This window comes from Cibotium barometz, chromosome 12 (genome assembly GCF_041138505.1).
Source record: "Cibotium barometz isolate CiBa-2024 chromosome 12, ASM4113850v1, whole genome shotgun sequence".
NCBI lineage: Eukaryota > Viridiplantae > Streptophyta > Polypodiopsida > Cyatheales > Cibotiaceae > Cibotium > Cibotium barometz.
Window position 1 is genome coordinate 48,823,335 of NC_141057.1, and position 16,811 is coordinate 48,840,145.

At 42.9% G+C, this 16,811-nt stretch overlaps 1 protein-coding gene and 1 pseudogene across 3 annotated transcripts; both read left to right on the top strand.

Annotated features, from left to right (window-relative positions):
• Window positions 1-642: 642 nt before the first annotated feature.
• On the top strand, window positions 643-5,198 carry LOC147633526 (uncharacterized; annotated as a pseudogene).
• A 1,426-nt stretch (window positions 5,199-6,624) lies between these two features.
• On the top strand, window positions 6,625-16,482 carry LOC147633527 (serine/arginine-rich splicing factor SR30-like). Of its 3 annotated transcripts, XM_086806617.1 has the most exons (15): window positions 6,625-6,835; window positions 7,894-8,166; window positions 8,355-8,485; window positions 8,650-8,715; window positions 8,847-8,921; window positions 12,614-12,725; window positions 12,834-12,880; window positions 12,962-13,019; window positions 13,513-13,562; window positions 13,903-13,959; window positions 14,038-14,156; window positions 14,332-14,442; window positions 14,516-14,549; window positions 14,660-14,716; window positions 16,037-16,482. In XM_086806617.1, the coding sequence occupies exons 3-15, from the start codon at window positions 8,399-8,401 to the stop codon at window positions 16,043-16,045; spliced, it is 882 nt and encodes a 293-aa protein (XP_086662743.1). In that variant the 5' UTR covers window positions 6,625-6,835; window positions 7,894-8,166; window positions 8,355-8,398; the 3' UTR covers window positions 16,046-16,482. The 3 variants fall into 3 exon arrangements, with proteins under 3 accessions (XP_086662743.1, XP_086662745.1, XP_086662744.1); XM_086806619.1 differs by lacking the exon at window positions 7,894-8,166 and having other exon boundaries at window positions 6,694-6,835; XM_086806618.1 differs by lacking the exon at window positions 6,625-6,835 and having other exon boundaries at window positions 6,919-8,166.
• The last annotated feature ends 329 nt before the right edge of the window (window positions 16,483-16,811 follow it).

Consider the following 16,811-nt stretch of genomic DNA (forward strand, 5'->3'; position numbering starts at 1 on the left):
GGAGGTTGCATAGAAGCTGCCCAAGAGAGTTGCAAATGGAGTTTTGCAACATGGAGAGCTTGCTCATCATCAAGGAAGCTGAAAATGGAGATTTCAGCATTATGAAGGCTATGGAGTCTTCATCATCGTCAAGGAGAAGCTGCCAAGAGAAGATATGCTGCTGATTATGCCTCAAGAAGGTTGGTTTTGTGAAGTTTTGCCTCAAAGTTTTGTGTTTGAGCATGGAAAAATGCTCAATGAAGAAGGGTTGCTGATTTGTGGGATGAGAAAATCCCATGGTTCTTTGCATTTGGGCAAAGAGTGTAAGAGGTGCAATGCTTGTCTAAGAAGGGACAAGCGGTTATGGGCTTGGAAGAAGTCCATGGTTGAGCACATTGGAAAGAGTGATGCTCATGGTTTTGCTCATAGAAGATGGGCAATGTTTGGTGGAAGCTTTTGGAGTTTTCACATTGCTTTGCACCTTGGTTTCTTGAGAGAAACCAAAATGGAAAAGCATCCTTGAATGGATGTATGCATTGAAAGGAAGCATGCAGATTTGAAGCTCAATGGGGAGCTCAATGACCATGTTGATGGTTGTCATGGAAACCTTACAACAAGGTTTTCAACTTGGGTGTTAAGCTGGCAAAGAGCCAATGTAGCATGATGGACACAAGTTGGGTAGCTTGTGGAGTGGAAATTTATAGAAGCAACAACTCAAGGTACACAGATCAGCACAACAAAAAGCGGCAGGAAGATCGAGCAAATCCTGCACAGTCATATAGACAATCTACATGCAATATTGCAGTTGAGAGGAGACAACACAGTAAAGGCGACATGCCATTGCTTCGAACAGCACTGAGAAAGCGAACAGCAGCAAGGCAAACACAGTCACGATTGAAAGCAATAGAAAGAGGCGAACTCAGTCACGGTTGCAAAAGAAGCATCCAATGTTCGCAAACAATGTAGATGAGCGGCTGGGCAGCTGGAGAAGAGAAAGGGCGATAACAGCGCGAGAGAGAAAGCAATCGAAGCGCACAAGAAGAAGCTTGCCAAGCTCAGATATAGAGCAGATATGTTACAGTGGCACAGTCTAGATGAACAACACGCAACCAACATCAGGCAAGCAAATGGCCTGTCGCGCACAGAGCACCATGGAAAAGACCAGATTACGATGAAAGGTTGGAAAGCTCCAGCTATGGCTCTTGAAGCTTCGAGCAGTGCAGGAAGGTTGGAGACGAAGACCACGTGAATAGTGGTGGGCAGCAACGGTGGCATAAAGCTGCAAAAGAAAAGGCGGGTCCCCACTCGCCAGCGCGCAAGTGGAAGGAGATGTCAGCGTTCAACGCGGCGCAAAGAGGTGGCGTTTTAACGCACTGCAAAGAATTAAAATTTCGAAGATTTAAAAAATATATATATATATATATTTTATTAAGGTCCACAACCTTAATAAAATTTCAAAGGGTCTATTTTCATAAAGCCCCTGTTCACATGCTTTTTAAGAAGCATGTACTTTGCAAATGATTATACACTCACATGAGTTCTTTGCTGCCTGGCAAAGCCTTGTAATTTTTATTGGTTTCACCCAAAAATGATGATGGACAAATCGTCCACGAGCATGCGTGCTCAAAACGGAAAAAATTTTGTAATCATCCATGGTATGAGGGTAACCATACCCGAGCTCACCGAGAAGCTCAAAATGGTTGTGGTGTGATGTGTGCATGAGCGATGCACGTGTGAGGTGCATGCGCATGGGTTGGTTCCCACCCGAACTTCCATGTTCAAAATCGGACTCAGTGGTTCCGCTGTGAGCGATGAGTCGGCTCAAAATGGACTAGGTGTCTAAATGGTAGACACGAGCACACATGTTTGGATGTAAACACTCCAATGTATCATTGAGGGGGAGTGTTGAGAGGTAGCGATTGCGTTGGTGCAATGCTACATTGATATGGGTGATGGATGATGGGTGAATTGTGGAACACCTCGATTAAGAGGGGGTGTTGAGAGATGTAATCGCGGTGTTGTGTGTATGTGGGAAAGCACCCTAGAGGTGCAAGATATTGTGTGTATGTGTATATGTGGGAAAGCACTCTAGAAGTGCAAGATATTGTGGTGAGATGGAATGCCACATGTAATATTGTATGGTGTGTGAGTGTTGACCAAAAGAGTGGAAAAGGGAGTGCCACATGGATGATGACATGTAAAGTGGGATAAGGCTTGAGAGCCTATATCATTGTATGGTTCATTGTGATATGCAAATACAAGGGAATAGTGTTGAGTGTGCAATCTCCCTCTCTCTCTCTAGTCATGGAGTTTTTAGTGTGGTTTAATCCACCTTAATCTTATGCTTAATCTATGTCCTTCACCATGACCAATCCCATTTCTAGAATCTTAACATATTTCACTAAGTGGGTTGAAGCAAAAGCCACATGAAAGGCAGGTGCTCGTACAACTACTAAATTCTTAATCAAGCATATCATATCAATATTTGGGTGTCTCCTAGATCTAGTTAGCGATAAGGGCTCCCATTTCATCAATGAGGTCATTGGCCTAGACTAAGTAAGCACCAACCTAGACAAACTCTCATAATCCCTTAGAATCACAAACATAACAACTTAGTGAACTATGATTCTACAATTTGTAGAATCACGATGATGGTGGCCCATTGCCATGACTGCTGAATCACGGCCAACAAGAGATCTCAAACACAACAACTGACCTTGTCAAACTGTAAGTAGAGGTGCCAATGGCCCTCTTTGAGACAAAATCTATCCCATCTCTAACCGTGATTCTATAACTTGTGGAATCACGGCTGTAATTGACATATCATCAGTTACAATGCCATGTTATCAATCACATCTACAAAATTATGCCAGCCTATGGCTTGACTATCAAATCATGGCTATAACACCATTAAATTCAAGGATCACATCATCTTCCAACATATTTTATCAATGAAGTGGCGGAGTTGTTACTCAAGGAGTTCCTTGTGGTGCACACATAAAGTTGACACCTTAGTACCCACAAGTAAATAGCCAGGCCAAAAGCATAAACAAGACCTTGTGCACTATTCTCACCAAGACGATAGAGAGTGATTAGGAGCACAGGTTGCACTTTACTCCATGGCCCTACTGCACGCGACATATGCAAGGTGGCTGTCAACAGCATGTCTTTTTAGCTTGCATTCGGGCTTGACATAGTTTTGCCTATTGAACACGTAGTTCCAAGCCTCCAAATTGCTGCCATAAATAACCTCAAGGGAAACCCTCACATGGAAAGGTTGGTTGCCTTTGGAGCAACTTAGTCACCAAATAATTCTCTTATAGATTGATGATTGAAAAACTATGGCGCATGTAGTGGTTTGATGACCAAGGATAAGCGTATGGATGTAGGAAACATAGTGCTGATGTACATTGTCAAGAACACTAAACGAAAACTTAAGTACAAAGGCCAAGGTTCCTATTAAGTGACGAAGATTGCTCCTCAAGGCAAACTTAAGATCAAGACCCTAGATGGGATTGAGATGGAAGGATACTTCAATGGTAGCAAGCTAAAACACTACTATAGACCTCTCACCCAGGACAGACTCTTCCAAATCCAGAAGAAAAAAATGGAGATGGAAGGATACTTCAATGGTAGCAAGCTAAAACACTACTATAGACCTCTCACCCAGGACACACTCTTCCAAATCCAGAAGAAAAAAATGGAGAAACGAGAGGCTGATAACGGAAAATAGAGGGCATGTCTTGAGACGACTACTTGTTGACAAAAGAAGACTAGAGAGGCCATAGACTCCCAAGTATACAAATCTCCATACATGCAGCAGATCTTCACTCACAATGCTACAAAGCGCATCATCGTACAATTTCACACGAAGAGGCATGTCACAAAATCAATTGAGCTCTCTACAACTGAAGGATTTGACATAAAGAGCTCAAACGAAGGATTTGACATAATATCCTATTAGTACTCAACCCGCACGTTGTTGTGGTATGTAAAAGATGTTAAGAAGAAAATTGCAGGAATGGAAGCCAGAATACAAGGGGTCAAATCAAAGGGATATTTACCTTGGGTAGCCTAACACCCTTGCACAAAAGCATGCAAGGGTGTGAGGCCATGTCGAAGGTAAAAAACGTTGAGAGCCGACAACATAGTGCTTGTGAGGCCACGTCAAAGTAAAAAACACTTAAAAAACACTAACAACATTAAACGACACTCGAAAAATGCCGACGCTAAAAAACGCCACGCATGATGAATTTACCACAGCAAAAGAACTGAAGCAGAAGAACTGCGTGACCTTTCTCTCGTTGATAATCTATAGGTGAAGAGCTCAACAAGAAGGACACTGTTGAGTTTCACAAAGTGATGGGAAACTACTTGAGAATGCGCAAGGCAGAGACGACTAAAGTGCCAACAATTTCTTAGACAAGGCCAATGCTTTTCAGCACTGGCAAAATGATGAGACTAGTCAAAAGGCACTGTTTAGCTTCCTCGATTTCTTTGTCAAGATCAGCAACAAGCAAGACCATCTTGCAAATGGAATTATGGTGACTTTTGACTACTACTGGTTGGAGGATCGCAAAGGTGCATCCAGAGTTTCGAAGCGAACTATTGTGGTGAAGAGGACGCACGTGGTTTCTTGAATCTCAAGCTAGATTGTTCAGATGCGATGTGGGAAGAAGTCTACAAAATGTGTAGAGGAAGAGGCTATCTTTTGGAGAAAGTGGCCGCTTATAGTGATGTTGATGACTAGCAGACGATCTTGAGGAAGAGGCTATCTTTTGGAGAAGTGGCCGCTTATAGTGATGTTGATGACTAGCAGACGATCTTCAGGAGCTCAAAGGTAATGCATATCAGGATGTGTACAAGGGGATGGAGCCGGAGAATCTCTCTCTCAAGAATGTCCCCCCTGTTGGGATCATGATGCCTACTTGTAGATTATGAAGGCATTGTGTGAGTGTCAAGATAGGGTGATTGCATGAAAGGATTTTGTGGCATGAAAGGGTGATAGGGTGATGGCATGAAAAGGATTTTGTGGATTTGCCTTTTTGTAGCAATAAGATTGCATGATCGCTCATTTGCTACAATCTACTGCATATTGGGCCAAGTACAAGCTAGTTGGAGATCTTAGGTGGTATAGGGGGAGATGGCCTGTTGTGATGCCATTATCGTGGGTCCATTTGGCTGTCATGAAGGATTTTGTTGCTTGCTGATCTGGTTGAAGTAGTGTTAGTTGTTGCCACACTTTTGTAGGGCTCTTAGAAGTGATGGTGGACATTTTGGTCCTTCATGTTGATTGTACGTATATTTCTTTTCTTATCATCTCATGAACAAGGAGGATCGACTGCACCTCATGGGGCCAAACCCCACCGAGAAGAACACCACATAAGCATAGATAGTGTCGATCGCACTATAGCACAGGGAAACCACATTCATGAAAAAATTGCAAGAGGGCTTTTTGTGAGATAATATTTTGCAAGCTTGTATATGCTTGAGAATCCCCAACTACCTCATGCACAAGATGTTTTGCTGCATAAATGCAAGCAGGTACTCTCTCTCTCTCTCTCTCTCTCTCTCACACACACACACACACACACACACACACACATCATCATCATCATCAAAACCAGGTGCACTCCATGCTCTGAAGCTTGCAAAACAAGATTGTTTTTTTTAAATTCTTTTATTATATTTTATGTGAGTGCTTGGGTAGCATCCTTCGTGTAGTGTAGAGTATATTTGAAATGATCAAATGAACATGAATTTGAAAGCATACTTAGAAGCAATGCTAGATTGACATCCACAATCGATGTGAGCTTGAAGCCTCTTCTTATGTTCGATGGGGATGTAAAAGTACCTCACAAATTAGAAAATTACAAATTCATTACCACATTTGAAAATGAGTTTTAGATCATGAATCATTACGTAGCACTAATGGCCACCTCTAACACTGAAGGTGTTTTGGTCCACTTTTGATATCGAAAGTGCTTTTGGGAAACGGGGAAGGGCACGTTCTCCTATGTTTATAAAATTTTGGGGAGGACTATGCCAACTCCTCGCCATACTTTATATATGGTTTTTTTTATAACTTCACTCACACAAACGAGCACGAAAATCCTATGAATTGATGAATGGCGTGTAGCTCAGATTCAAATGTGGTAATGAATTTGGAATTATCTACCTTACGATGTACTTTGAGATCTTTGTCAATGTCCATCGATTCCTCATGTCGAATATAATCATAGGCTCGATGTTCATACGTGTTCGAGCTCTATAAGCTATTCATATAAACTTTAGAAAGACAGGCATACGAAGAGGACGTGCTGCAGAAATGGTATGGGTTGCAGTGTCCATCTTCATTTAAGCACTTCAAGATGTTTATACGTGATGAACGGAAGAACACACGTTCTTTCAAAGTACGTTGACAACGCACAGGTGCAAGCAATCAAGAGGATAAGGGTACCCAAGCATTCTAGTTTCCTCTTATTTTTTAGAAATAGTGGATTTCTTTTTTCGCTCCTCTCCTTGTGCCTTGGTTGTCCATGGTTAATATGGAACAGAATAGATGATGTTAAAACTATGTTGAGATAAATTTAGAGATGAGAGTAATTCAATATATATTTGACATCTTAACACGAGATAAAGAACAATTAAGCTAAATTTTGTAAAGGTAAAGGAGGGACTGAGAGAAATGGGGAAAAGAGACGAAACTAAAGTTTTGAAACCCTAGCGTAGGAGAACAGGCAAACAAAACCAAATCCACCATCATCAGCATCTCTCTCTCTGTCTCTCTCACACACACACACACACACACACACACACGAATACACACGCGTACTCTTCTCCAACGGTATCTCAGGTTTGAGTCCCTTCCTTTGCTTTTTTTGGGCGGCGTCACAGTTGCAAGCTTGCAGAGCAGGGTCCCCTTTTTTCCCTTCTCTGTTTTTTTTAAATTTTTTTTTATTTTTTATTTTGGGGAGAGAGAGAGAGAGAGAGAGAGAGAGAGAGAGAGAGATGGGTTGGACCAATTGACCCAAATCAAGAGACGGGTTAACTTTCCCCTTCTTGGGTTTGCTACCTTTTAGAGGGAGACTGCATCATCACGGAGAAAATGATTGATTACCATTACCATTCTCAAAAAGGAATGCAGTAACACTCCCAATAGGCTCGCAGAGCCATCAATCCACTGCCAGAACTCTCACCTCCCTTAGTTTGCAGCACAGATGAGATTCGGTTGAACTGTCGCTGGAGTGATACGCTTGTCACCATGTAGCTGTGTGGATGGGCATGGATCTGATTTGGTGAATAGTATATACTGCGGGATGATGTCTATGGGGGAACTGGCGGATGGTAATGCTGGATGGATACACTTGTCATCGTGTTGCCATGTGGAAGTAATGCAGGAGGATGTCGATGGGGTTAAAGTCAAACTGGTGGGCTCTGTCATCATGTCACCATGCTAATGGGCGGACTGGAGTGGAAAGTAATGCTGACAGCCAAATTGTTGGACGGTGCTGCTAGAGGATATACCTATCCTCATGTCGTCCTTCTGCTAGCCTCAGGGTGTATCAATCAACACTCACAAATCACCTAGGACTTGTCACCTAGAGCTTTCAAAGAATTGGACTACGGTCTGTAGGAGTCCTTTGTTTTAACCCTTATTATTCTTGTAGTCTGCATTATGAGAGAGTGCAGATATGTTGACTTGCTGGCTTTATTCCCAGCAACCCACATTTAGTGTTAACACAAAACAGAAGTATTTAAAGCCTTGTCTGGAGTGTCTTTCATGTTTGATGCTCTCACTTCTCTATTCTCTGTGAATTTTTTGAGCATACTTTCTAAAAGCGGGGTTGCAATTTGAAAGGAATTGTTGGATTGTACATTGTTATAAATGACATGACCTTTGTTTATGAATAGATGCATGGAGCTTGGACAGAGCAGGAGCATATCAGCATGCGGTAGTATGATAGTTTGTAAGGGAGGGAGAAGGCGAGTTCAAGAGCGATTGTGGGTTTTACATATGGTCTTTGGAACAATATATTTAGGAGGGAGCGTATCTTACGAGCAGGAGGCAAAGAGGGAGATGAATGGGTTGAATTTTGATAAGTTGCACCTCAGGGTCGATGAGCTTTGTGAAGCAGACGAGGGAGGAGCGTTGGAGCTTTGCTCGGTCCAAAGAAAATCCTCTTGGTTTGCCTCGTAGCATCCAATCCTCAGCCAAAGATGAATGCAAAACCCCTTGACATCTGTTTTCTGGGGCTGCTTGATTGCAAGAAAATGTTAAAAGTGGTCAATATGTAGTGTGGTTTTGGAACATAGTTGTGTTGTTGAAGGTATTTTCTATTATGCTCACATTGTAAACTTTTTTGCATGTGCAGTTTAATTCTTGAAATTGGAGGCTGGACCTGCAACAAGTACCACCATGAGCAGCCGTTCGAGTCGTACAATTTACGTGGGTAATCTCCCCGGAGATGTTCGTGAGCGAGAGATTGAGGATCTCTTTTACAAGGTTGTTACCTATTGATCTCTGTGCCTAGCGAGTCATTGCTTAACATACAAATCTTTTTGTCTAGAGCGGCAGTCAGATGTGAGGCATGCATGCATGCACGAATGTATGTTGTTCAAGCATGGGTTGTTGAAACTTGAGAAACTTTTCATGTATGTGGAGGGCAGTATGGGCGCATTGTTGACATTGACTTGAAGTTACCTCCTCGGCCTCCGGGGTATTGCTTCATTGAGGTAAGACATCAAAAGTCAACTTTTGAGAGGTTATTCTGTTTGTTGTTTTTGCTGATATGGAAATGAAGGATGAGGCTTTTGCCAAAAATATTATCTCAATCTATTTTTTAATGCTTGCTTAACTTATGCAGTTTGAGGATGATCGAGATGCAGAAGATGCTATTAGAGGGCGTGATGGCTACAATTTTGATGGGTATCACATAAGGGTAATCTTTGTTGCATGCTTGTAAATGTAATTTACTCATGCTTTGCACCTACCTTTTCATGCTTATAGGGCTGAATAGGATGTCACCATTGTTAGTTCTTACCAACATTGTTTGAGGGGCTAGCTTGCCGATTGTTTCTATTGGGTATTTTGGAGTTAGTCGGTGTGAACATCCTTTGTGGGTGTGAACAACCCTTAGTTAAGTCTAGGTCAAAAGATAAGGCTTGAAGCCTTGATGCCTATAAAAGCATGTACTTGGGAGGTTCTCTAAATATGGGAATGCTAGCAAGCCATTAGAGTAGCAAAGAGTGCCAAATGTGAGGCCTTGGGAGGGCTGATTTAGAGAGTATTTTGATTAAAAGAGTTATGTTTAGTTTCCGCGTGATTGTGCGCTCCCATTGGATCTTTCTAGCTCTTCCTTTGTCGGTTGCTTCATGCACTTATTTCTTTTTGTTTTAGTCTGCTCTTGCACGGTTTGCCTAGCCCTTATTTTCCCCCGCCCGCCCCCCCCGCCCTCTGCGCATTCTAGCTTGGACGTTTTTTCCTTGCTTTTCTTCTCTTCCCTTTTTAGAGCTTTTTCTCCTATATACTATCACTTGCACCCATGCACTGAGGTGACTTATACAGAAAATAGTACCTTTTTAGGAATATGTCATAGGCCGTGACCCCATTGTGAGCCCTAGTCTGGGACATGTTAGGCACGAGCTACGTAGGTCAGTCTCTTGGTCTCAGGCGCCGGGGTGAGTCCCTTAAGCCACTTGGAGAACAAGCATTTAGGTCATGTAAGGTTAGGGCATGAGAAGTCAGTCCTTTAAGTGCATACACAAAGCATATAATAGTATGTAGAGGAATAGGTTGCGATAAATCATTTCATTCTTGATTCATCTCAGTCATAAGAGCAGTGTAGAATATGTGATAATGTGTGCTTAGACTCCCCATCTTTGTATGCATCATTATGATCCAGGCACTTAGTGCTTCAGTCCCAAGGCAGCCCCAAAGCTTTGCTTCAGCATCCAGCCTCCAGCAGTGCATCTCCCTCAGCAGATTTGGGTGTGCATAAGGCTATCTGAAGTGGCTTCAAAGTTGCCTCCAACCTGCTTGATATTGATAGTTCAACATACGTCCGGTCTATGTCCCTGCGTTTGGTGATGTCAGTTAGTCATACTCAGTAAGTTCTTTGTCTTCTCCATAGTAATAAAGCAAATACTCTTGCTTGCAAGAGGGGGCTCTTAATTGGGTATCTTGGGACCCAATTTGGTGTCATCTTTGCTTGTTCTCTCTCTTTAGCTCTACCTCTTGTGTATAAAGATAAAAGTGGATTGCTTCATGCTCACTAACACCAAGGCATAAAGAAAATCTTGTTGTGTGTTACATGATCAAACCAATTGCATGTAACATTGGTATCAAAGCTTGTAGTTGTGACCCAGCTTGACTACCTAAAGTGAGACAAGTCCGTGAATGGTAAAGTTGAGGTGAGAAAAAAGGCATAAAGAAAATCTTGTAGTGTGTTACATGATCAAACCAATTGCATGTTACATTGGTATCAAAGCTTGTAGTTGTGACCCAGCTTGACTACCTAAAGTGAGACAAGTCCGTGAATGGTAAAGTTGAGGTGAGAAAAAACCACCAAGCCATTCACCATGTCAAGAGAAGAAGAAAGAAGCTTCAAAGAAGGCATCATTGCATAAAAAAATGTGTACGAAGACAAGAAAAGAAGAAATGCTTCCATAGAGCACAAATATACTCCTTCAAGAGCTACTGGAGGAAACGAGGTTACTCAAGCTATAGCTACAACAAGCCTACAGGATTCCCAAAATTTTCAGCACATGCTTCTTCTCATGGAGCAACAAAGAAGACGGGTACTTGACGAGACACGACAGATAGAGGAAGCCGAACGTAGCGAGGCTAAATACCGACGCCAGATAGAACTTGCGTCGTTGGATTGGAATATCAACGTAAGCTCGAGTAGGAAGCCATGCAACTCTAGCATCAGCTTGCAACCTTATAGGCTAGTCTTATGGCAACTTTTCCCAAATTGGCACCTAGTCCTAGTTTCTCATCCTGCTCCATCAACCACCGTCATACGAGCTCAATCGAACTTCAATAAGTATGATGGTAAGTGTGATCATTCTACAGTCACACAGTTTATTTATCAATTCGTTGCATATTCTCCTTTAGCTAAAGTTTCAGATCCTCAAGAGAAAGTCCATCTCGGTGGCTTCACACCTCACGGGAGAAGCCATTACTTGATGGCAGCATTGGTCAGGTCTCCATTGAGATCCTAACCATAGGCACGACTCATTACATATAGGAGACTTTTATGTCGGACCTCAAAGGAAGATTCCTTCCACCCCAGTCCATGACCAATTCCGACTGTTGTGCCATGGTTATGACCTTGTTGGAATAGGTCAGCATGAGTGACCATTTCTAGGAGAGTTTGTAAAACTCATCCAGTAAAGACCATAAAGACAATAAGTCTCAAAGCAACTCAGGCGGCAAGAAAAAACACAGAGGCCAAGCTTAAAAAGACACTTGATTAGAAGGTAAGGAGGGCATTACTGGAGCTTACCTCCAATCAGTGGTAGCATTTAGGTCATCTAAGGTTAGGGCACGAGAAGTCAGTCGTTTAGTTGCATACACAAAGCTTATAACAGCATGTAGAGGAATAGGTACATGGCCAGTCCATGGAGCAGTCGTAAAGCATGTTACATGCCTTATATATGATGCTATGCATCATAGGCGACCCATCTCTCTAGTCAGCCCCTCTTCAGCCCAGCTTAGGGGCTGTAAACAGTCATTTGCAGCAGGATATACCAGTTGGCCAGCATCAGGATAGTACAACATTGGAGGGTATCGACAAGTTGTGGGTTCCTATCAACTACCTTAGATACCTTTTCAAAAAATGACAAGGCATTTTGCAACCATTCACATGTGAAATGTGCAAGCATTTACTGCTGATTATCAGCAAGTTGTGGCCTTTTTCCACCTGGCTGACAGGCTGGCAGCATGCTATTAGCATTGAGCAGCAGCCCGAAAGGGTATATAAGCAGCCCAATATACCTTGCCATAAATCATCTCATTCTTCGTTCATCTCAGTAGGACTCCCGATCTTTGCATGCGTCATTCTCATACAGGCACTTAGTGCTTCAGTCCCAAGGCTGCCCCAAAGCTTTGCTTCACCATCCAGCCTTCAGTAGTGCATCTCCCTCAGCAGATATGGGTGTGCATAAGGCTATCCAAAGTGGCTTCAAAGTTGCCTTCAACCTGCTTGATATGCAGACATCTGGTCTACATGGTCCTTGCGTTTGGCAGTCTCCGGCAGTTGTACTCCTGCTTGTGGAAGGAGGCCCTTGAGTGGGTATATTGGGACCCAATCTGGTGTCACCTCTGCTCTCGCTCGCTCTGTCTTCAGCTCTACCTCGTGTATAAAGATAAAAGTGGATTGCTTCATGCTCACTAACGTAAAGGTATAAGGTGGTGTTGGTGTGTGTTACACAATCAAACCAGTGGCATGTTACATAACACTCTTCACGAGATACACACCCTCAAGTGTGATAAGCTTTGGGCCCTGGCTATTCTTTTTTAGCCCTTTTTTCTTTTCAAATTATATTCCTTGTTATATTTGGTCACTGTTGTAAGGTGTATTTGACCATTTTCGTAAGGCATTCTATTCAATCTGTTTACTTTGTGCAGGTTGAACTTGCCCATGGCGGTCAAGGTTCATCTTCCTCCGCTGATCATTACAGTAGCTACAGTTATACTGGTGGACGTGTGGGTGGTGTCTCAAGGCGTTCAGAATATAGGGGTATGCTCTCCCTAAGTTTTTGGTGTACCCTTTTTTTTGGGTCTCAGATGCGTCAAGTAAAAGTCATTTTCTAGAAACCCTAATCAATTTACTTGATAATTATGGCAGTTGTTGTGACTGGTTTGCCATCCTCGGCATCTTGGCAAGACCTAAAGGTTTAACGATGGAACCATCTCTTTGTTAGCAGTCAGGTTGTTATAAGAAATGGTCTTTTCAATTCCTTTTTGGTTTTGTAGGATCACATGCGCCGTGCTGGTGATGTTTGTTTTGCTCAAGTTTTTCGAGATGGAAGAGGCAAGTGTACTTAATTATGCCTGGCTATGGAAATTTTGCGTTGTATAATAAGGGTCAGATCCCTTGCCCATCGGATGGGGGTGTGGGCAGGCTTTTTCAGAGGTGGGGGTCATGTCTGTAAAGACCCAAGCTTTTTCGTAAGAAGAGCGCTTTTCTTGTCTCTTGCACTCTTTTTTTTTTTTTTTTTCAACTGGCCTTAGGCCCAAGATCCTCCTGTAGTTATAGTTTTCCACCGCCTATAGGTGCTTTTTTATTGGTCTGTAGAGGCGATGCTGCCAAGGAAGCACCTTGTGGGGTTTTGAACCCATGACTTCCTGGTCCTAGAAAAACACCTTTACCACTTGAGCTATCACGTCATTGGCGAGTGCTTTCTCGTCTTTACGGTGCATTTTCTGTAAAGACCCCAAACATCTTTGTAAGAAGAGTCCTTGCTTGTCTTTTAGGTGGCATGATGGCAGCTCTTTAACAATGTGCACTATGGTCTTTTGTGCAGGGCTCGTGGGCATAGTGGACTACACAAACTATGATGATATGAAATACGCAGTATGCCTTGATTCCCAAAAAGCTTCTTTCTTTTGGCCTATTTTGATGATTCATTGCTTTGATTTGTCCGTGGTGTGTAATCAAGTTGGTAGTTGATTGAACTCGAGAAAGAGGTCTCAGTTTCAATCCCAGCTTGTTGCAGCCAATGGACATATCATGTAACGGTTGTATCCCAGCTAGGGCGGGCGTAGCATTCTCTGCTCTCCTTAACGCTCCAAAATAGGGGTTGAGAGTGGAGAATGGCAGCAAATCTGACTGATTAGCAGGGTATCAAATTGGGGGAAAAAAAGTCAGCTTTGATTCTTGATTCTTGTTCACATTTTATTCAACATCTGTGCAGATCCGGAAACTTGATGATTCGGAATTCAGGAACCCTTTCGCTCGAGGATATATAAGGGTATTAGGCGTCCCTGATGAAACTGTCACAAATTTTTCTGCTTGTCATGGGAGCTTATGCTTATGTCTGTGATTGCAGGTGAGAGAAGAGAAAGGCAGTGGAGGAAGGAGAAGCTGCAGCCGCAGCCTTACCCGCAGCCGTAGCCGGAGTGTCAGCCATGGCGTAAGCGGCAGTAGAAGCCCCTCCCCTGTTCGCAGGTGAGGTTATCAGCAATGGCCTGTTCTGCAATTATAGCGTAATTGTACGATTAGTGTCAAGAAGATGCTGCAACTTAAATAACTTAAATCATATCACTTAGGGTTTCTGTAGCCGCTGGTTATATTTTAAGATTGTGATGCTGCTTTTAGACTCACTGTCTGTTTGTCTCTGTAGCCGCTCTCGTAACAAGGCTTCTAGAAGCAGATCGGCATCGCGCATGGATTTGCCTTCAAGGTCACGCTCTAAAAGCCGGTCACGGTCCGGCTCCCCTCGAAGTGCTCCCAGGTTTGTAAAGTTAATTGTGCCTCAGCTCTGTGCCTGTTACTTTTGAATGATTTTTTGAAGTTTTTACCTGCAGGAGCCAGTCTAAATCTAGGTCACCTCACAATATGGTAGGTGTTATGTTAAACTTTTAATTTGAAATGCATATGGTCAATGCCAAGCTCACTCTGTTCTTCTGTGAGCCCCCTGGCCAGTGATGAATATTCTGTTGATTGAACAGCCTTCTCCGCGAAATGATAAAGAACACAGCCTGAGTAGGAGTCGATCATTTTCTGCAGTAAGTGTTTCAACTTTTCATCCTTTAAAACCTTGGTGTTTATGCAGTCATCTACCCACATCAACCGTCTTTCATACACCCACATCTTTCCCTCTCTTCTCTCTCTCTCTCTAGTGTTTATGCAGTCATGCACCCACTCAACCCTCTCTTCGTACACCCACATCTTCCCCTTCCCTCTCTCTCTCTCACACACACACACACACACACACTTTTTTTTTTTTTTGGGGGTGAAACCACTGTTTATATTAAATACTAAACTGTACAGTCATAGTCACCCGAAGCAGGTGGAACTACGAGAACGAACTACAAAAATTCTTCAAACTGTTGGAGAGAAAGCTGGTCAAGATCATAGCAATCTCGAAGAGACCGGAGTAGGGCAGCATGAAAATAGGGGAAGGGATGCACAACATCACTTGAAAAGTGCAGAAATCAATGATTTCTGGTGGAATAGATGGTCCAAAGAGCCTAGAAGCACACCCATGCGAAGAAATCATCATACCCCGGTAAAGCCGGGGACAATCTACCAAAAATCCAAAAAACTCGCCCAAAGCGTTGTCGAGGGAATCTATACTGCAGTAGTGCTGTCGTCAAGTGTTGAAGAAAATCACGGGAATGCAAGCAACTCCTTAATAAGTGAGGTACGGTCTTGGGCATAAGGCGGCAACACCGACATAAAAATGGAGCGATACGCCTTTGAGCCAGTAGAGTGCCAACCGGTAGTGCACCCGTAATGCATCGCCAAAAAAAGACCTGTTGCTTAAGTGGCAACTTTGACTTCCACACCTATTTTAAAGTCGATTTCCACCAGGGCAGAGGCTTATCCAAAAGCCATAGCTTGTTTCCATGTTCCACTATCCAAGGCTGAGGAATAAGCAAATGGTAGGCCTTCGAAGCAGGGAGGAGATGGAATGGGAATCAGGCATAACCCGGCTGTTGACGATCAAAATGCCAATCCTGTAATGAATCCTCCTCCTCAAGAGGGGGTACCGGCTGAAATGGAGCCAGAAGTTTAGCTATGGCACGCCATATAGGCCTATGAAAGAAAGAAAGAACCATACCATGCTCATCAACCATATCCTGTACCATACGTATTCCCAAAGTTGATAGATGATAAGCCTTTCTTGGGTGATCCAGCGCTAAAGGCCGAGGAAAGGCTGGACTCCAATGAATGCTCTGAGATCGGAACGCGCGCACGCACGTGTGCACACACACACTCAAGCAATCTGAATGCTTGTACATAGCTGATTCTCTCTTTCTCTCTCTCTCTTACATGTGCAGTCTGAATGCTTGTACATAGCTAATTGTGAAGTATTTTTGCAGGAGGGCTGAGGTCATCACTGCTGCCGAAGAAGCTCAAATACAGCAGTTGTCAGTAGGCCTCCAAAAGAAGCTCAGATAAATCTTTTTGTCGATAGGCATTTGCATAGACTGAAACTTTCAATATTAGTGCTTAGTTTCTGAGATGTTATCAATTTGTTTGTGTTCTGCCACACATATCTAATGCTAGCTTCTGGTGTAGAGACTGCATGTAGTTTATGGTTTCGGCAATCCACATATTGAACTGTGGAGTTCGAGGCTTAACCTGATTTTTCTCTCATGCTTTCAATATCATGTACTCCACTCATGAAAGTGCCAAAAAAGACGCAGAGAACTCAGGAACCCTACACAAAAGTTGAATGCATAGTAAGTAGGAAAGAATAATGATGTTAGATTGCAGTGTTTTCACAAGGGTGTTACCCTCACTTCAAACCAGATTTCCTAGGCTACATGTGTAGAGTAATCCACTTGACTAGATTTCACATTTCACGAGAGAGCTGTGAAAAAGGGTATGGATTCCATATTCATATGTGTGATGAGCTTGGCCTATGATATGGTTGAGGTGGTGGCTGCATACTATAACCAACAATGCATAGAAGATCGCCCTGATCATTATTTGATATAGGTTTTAGATTAGATTGCTTGTACATATAGAATAGAGTATATCATCAAATCAACAGTTTTCTTATGGTGATGGAGGATGTTAGGTTTTTGGTTCATATTGGAGGAGGGACTAAGGGGGTGCCTTTCTTTTAAGCATGTGCATTTTGGTAGTTTT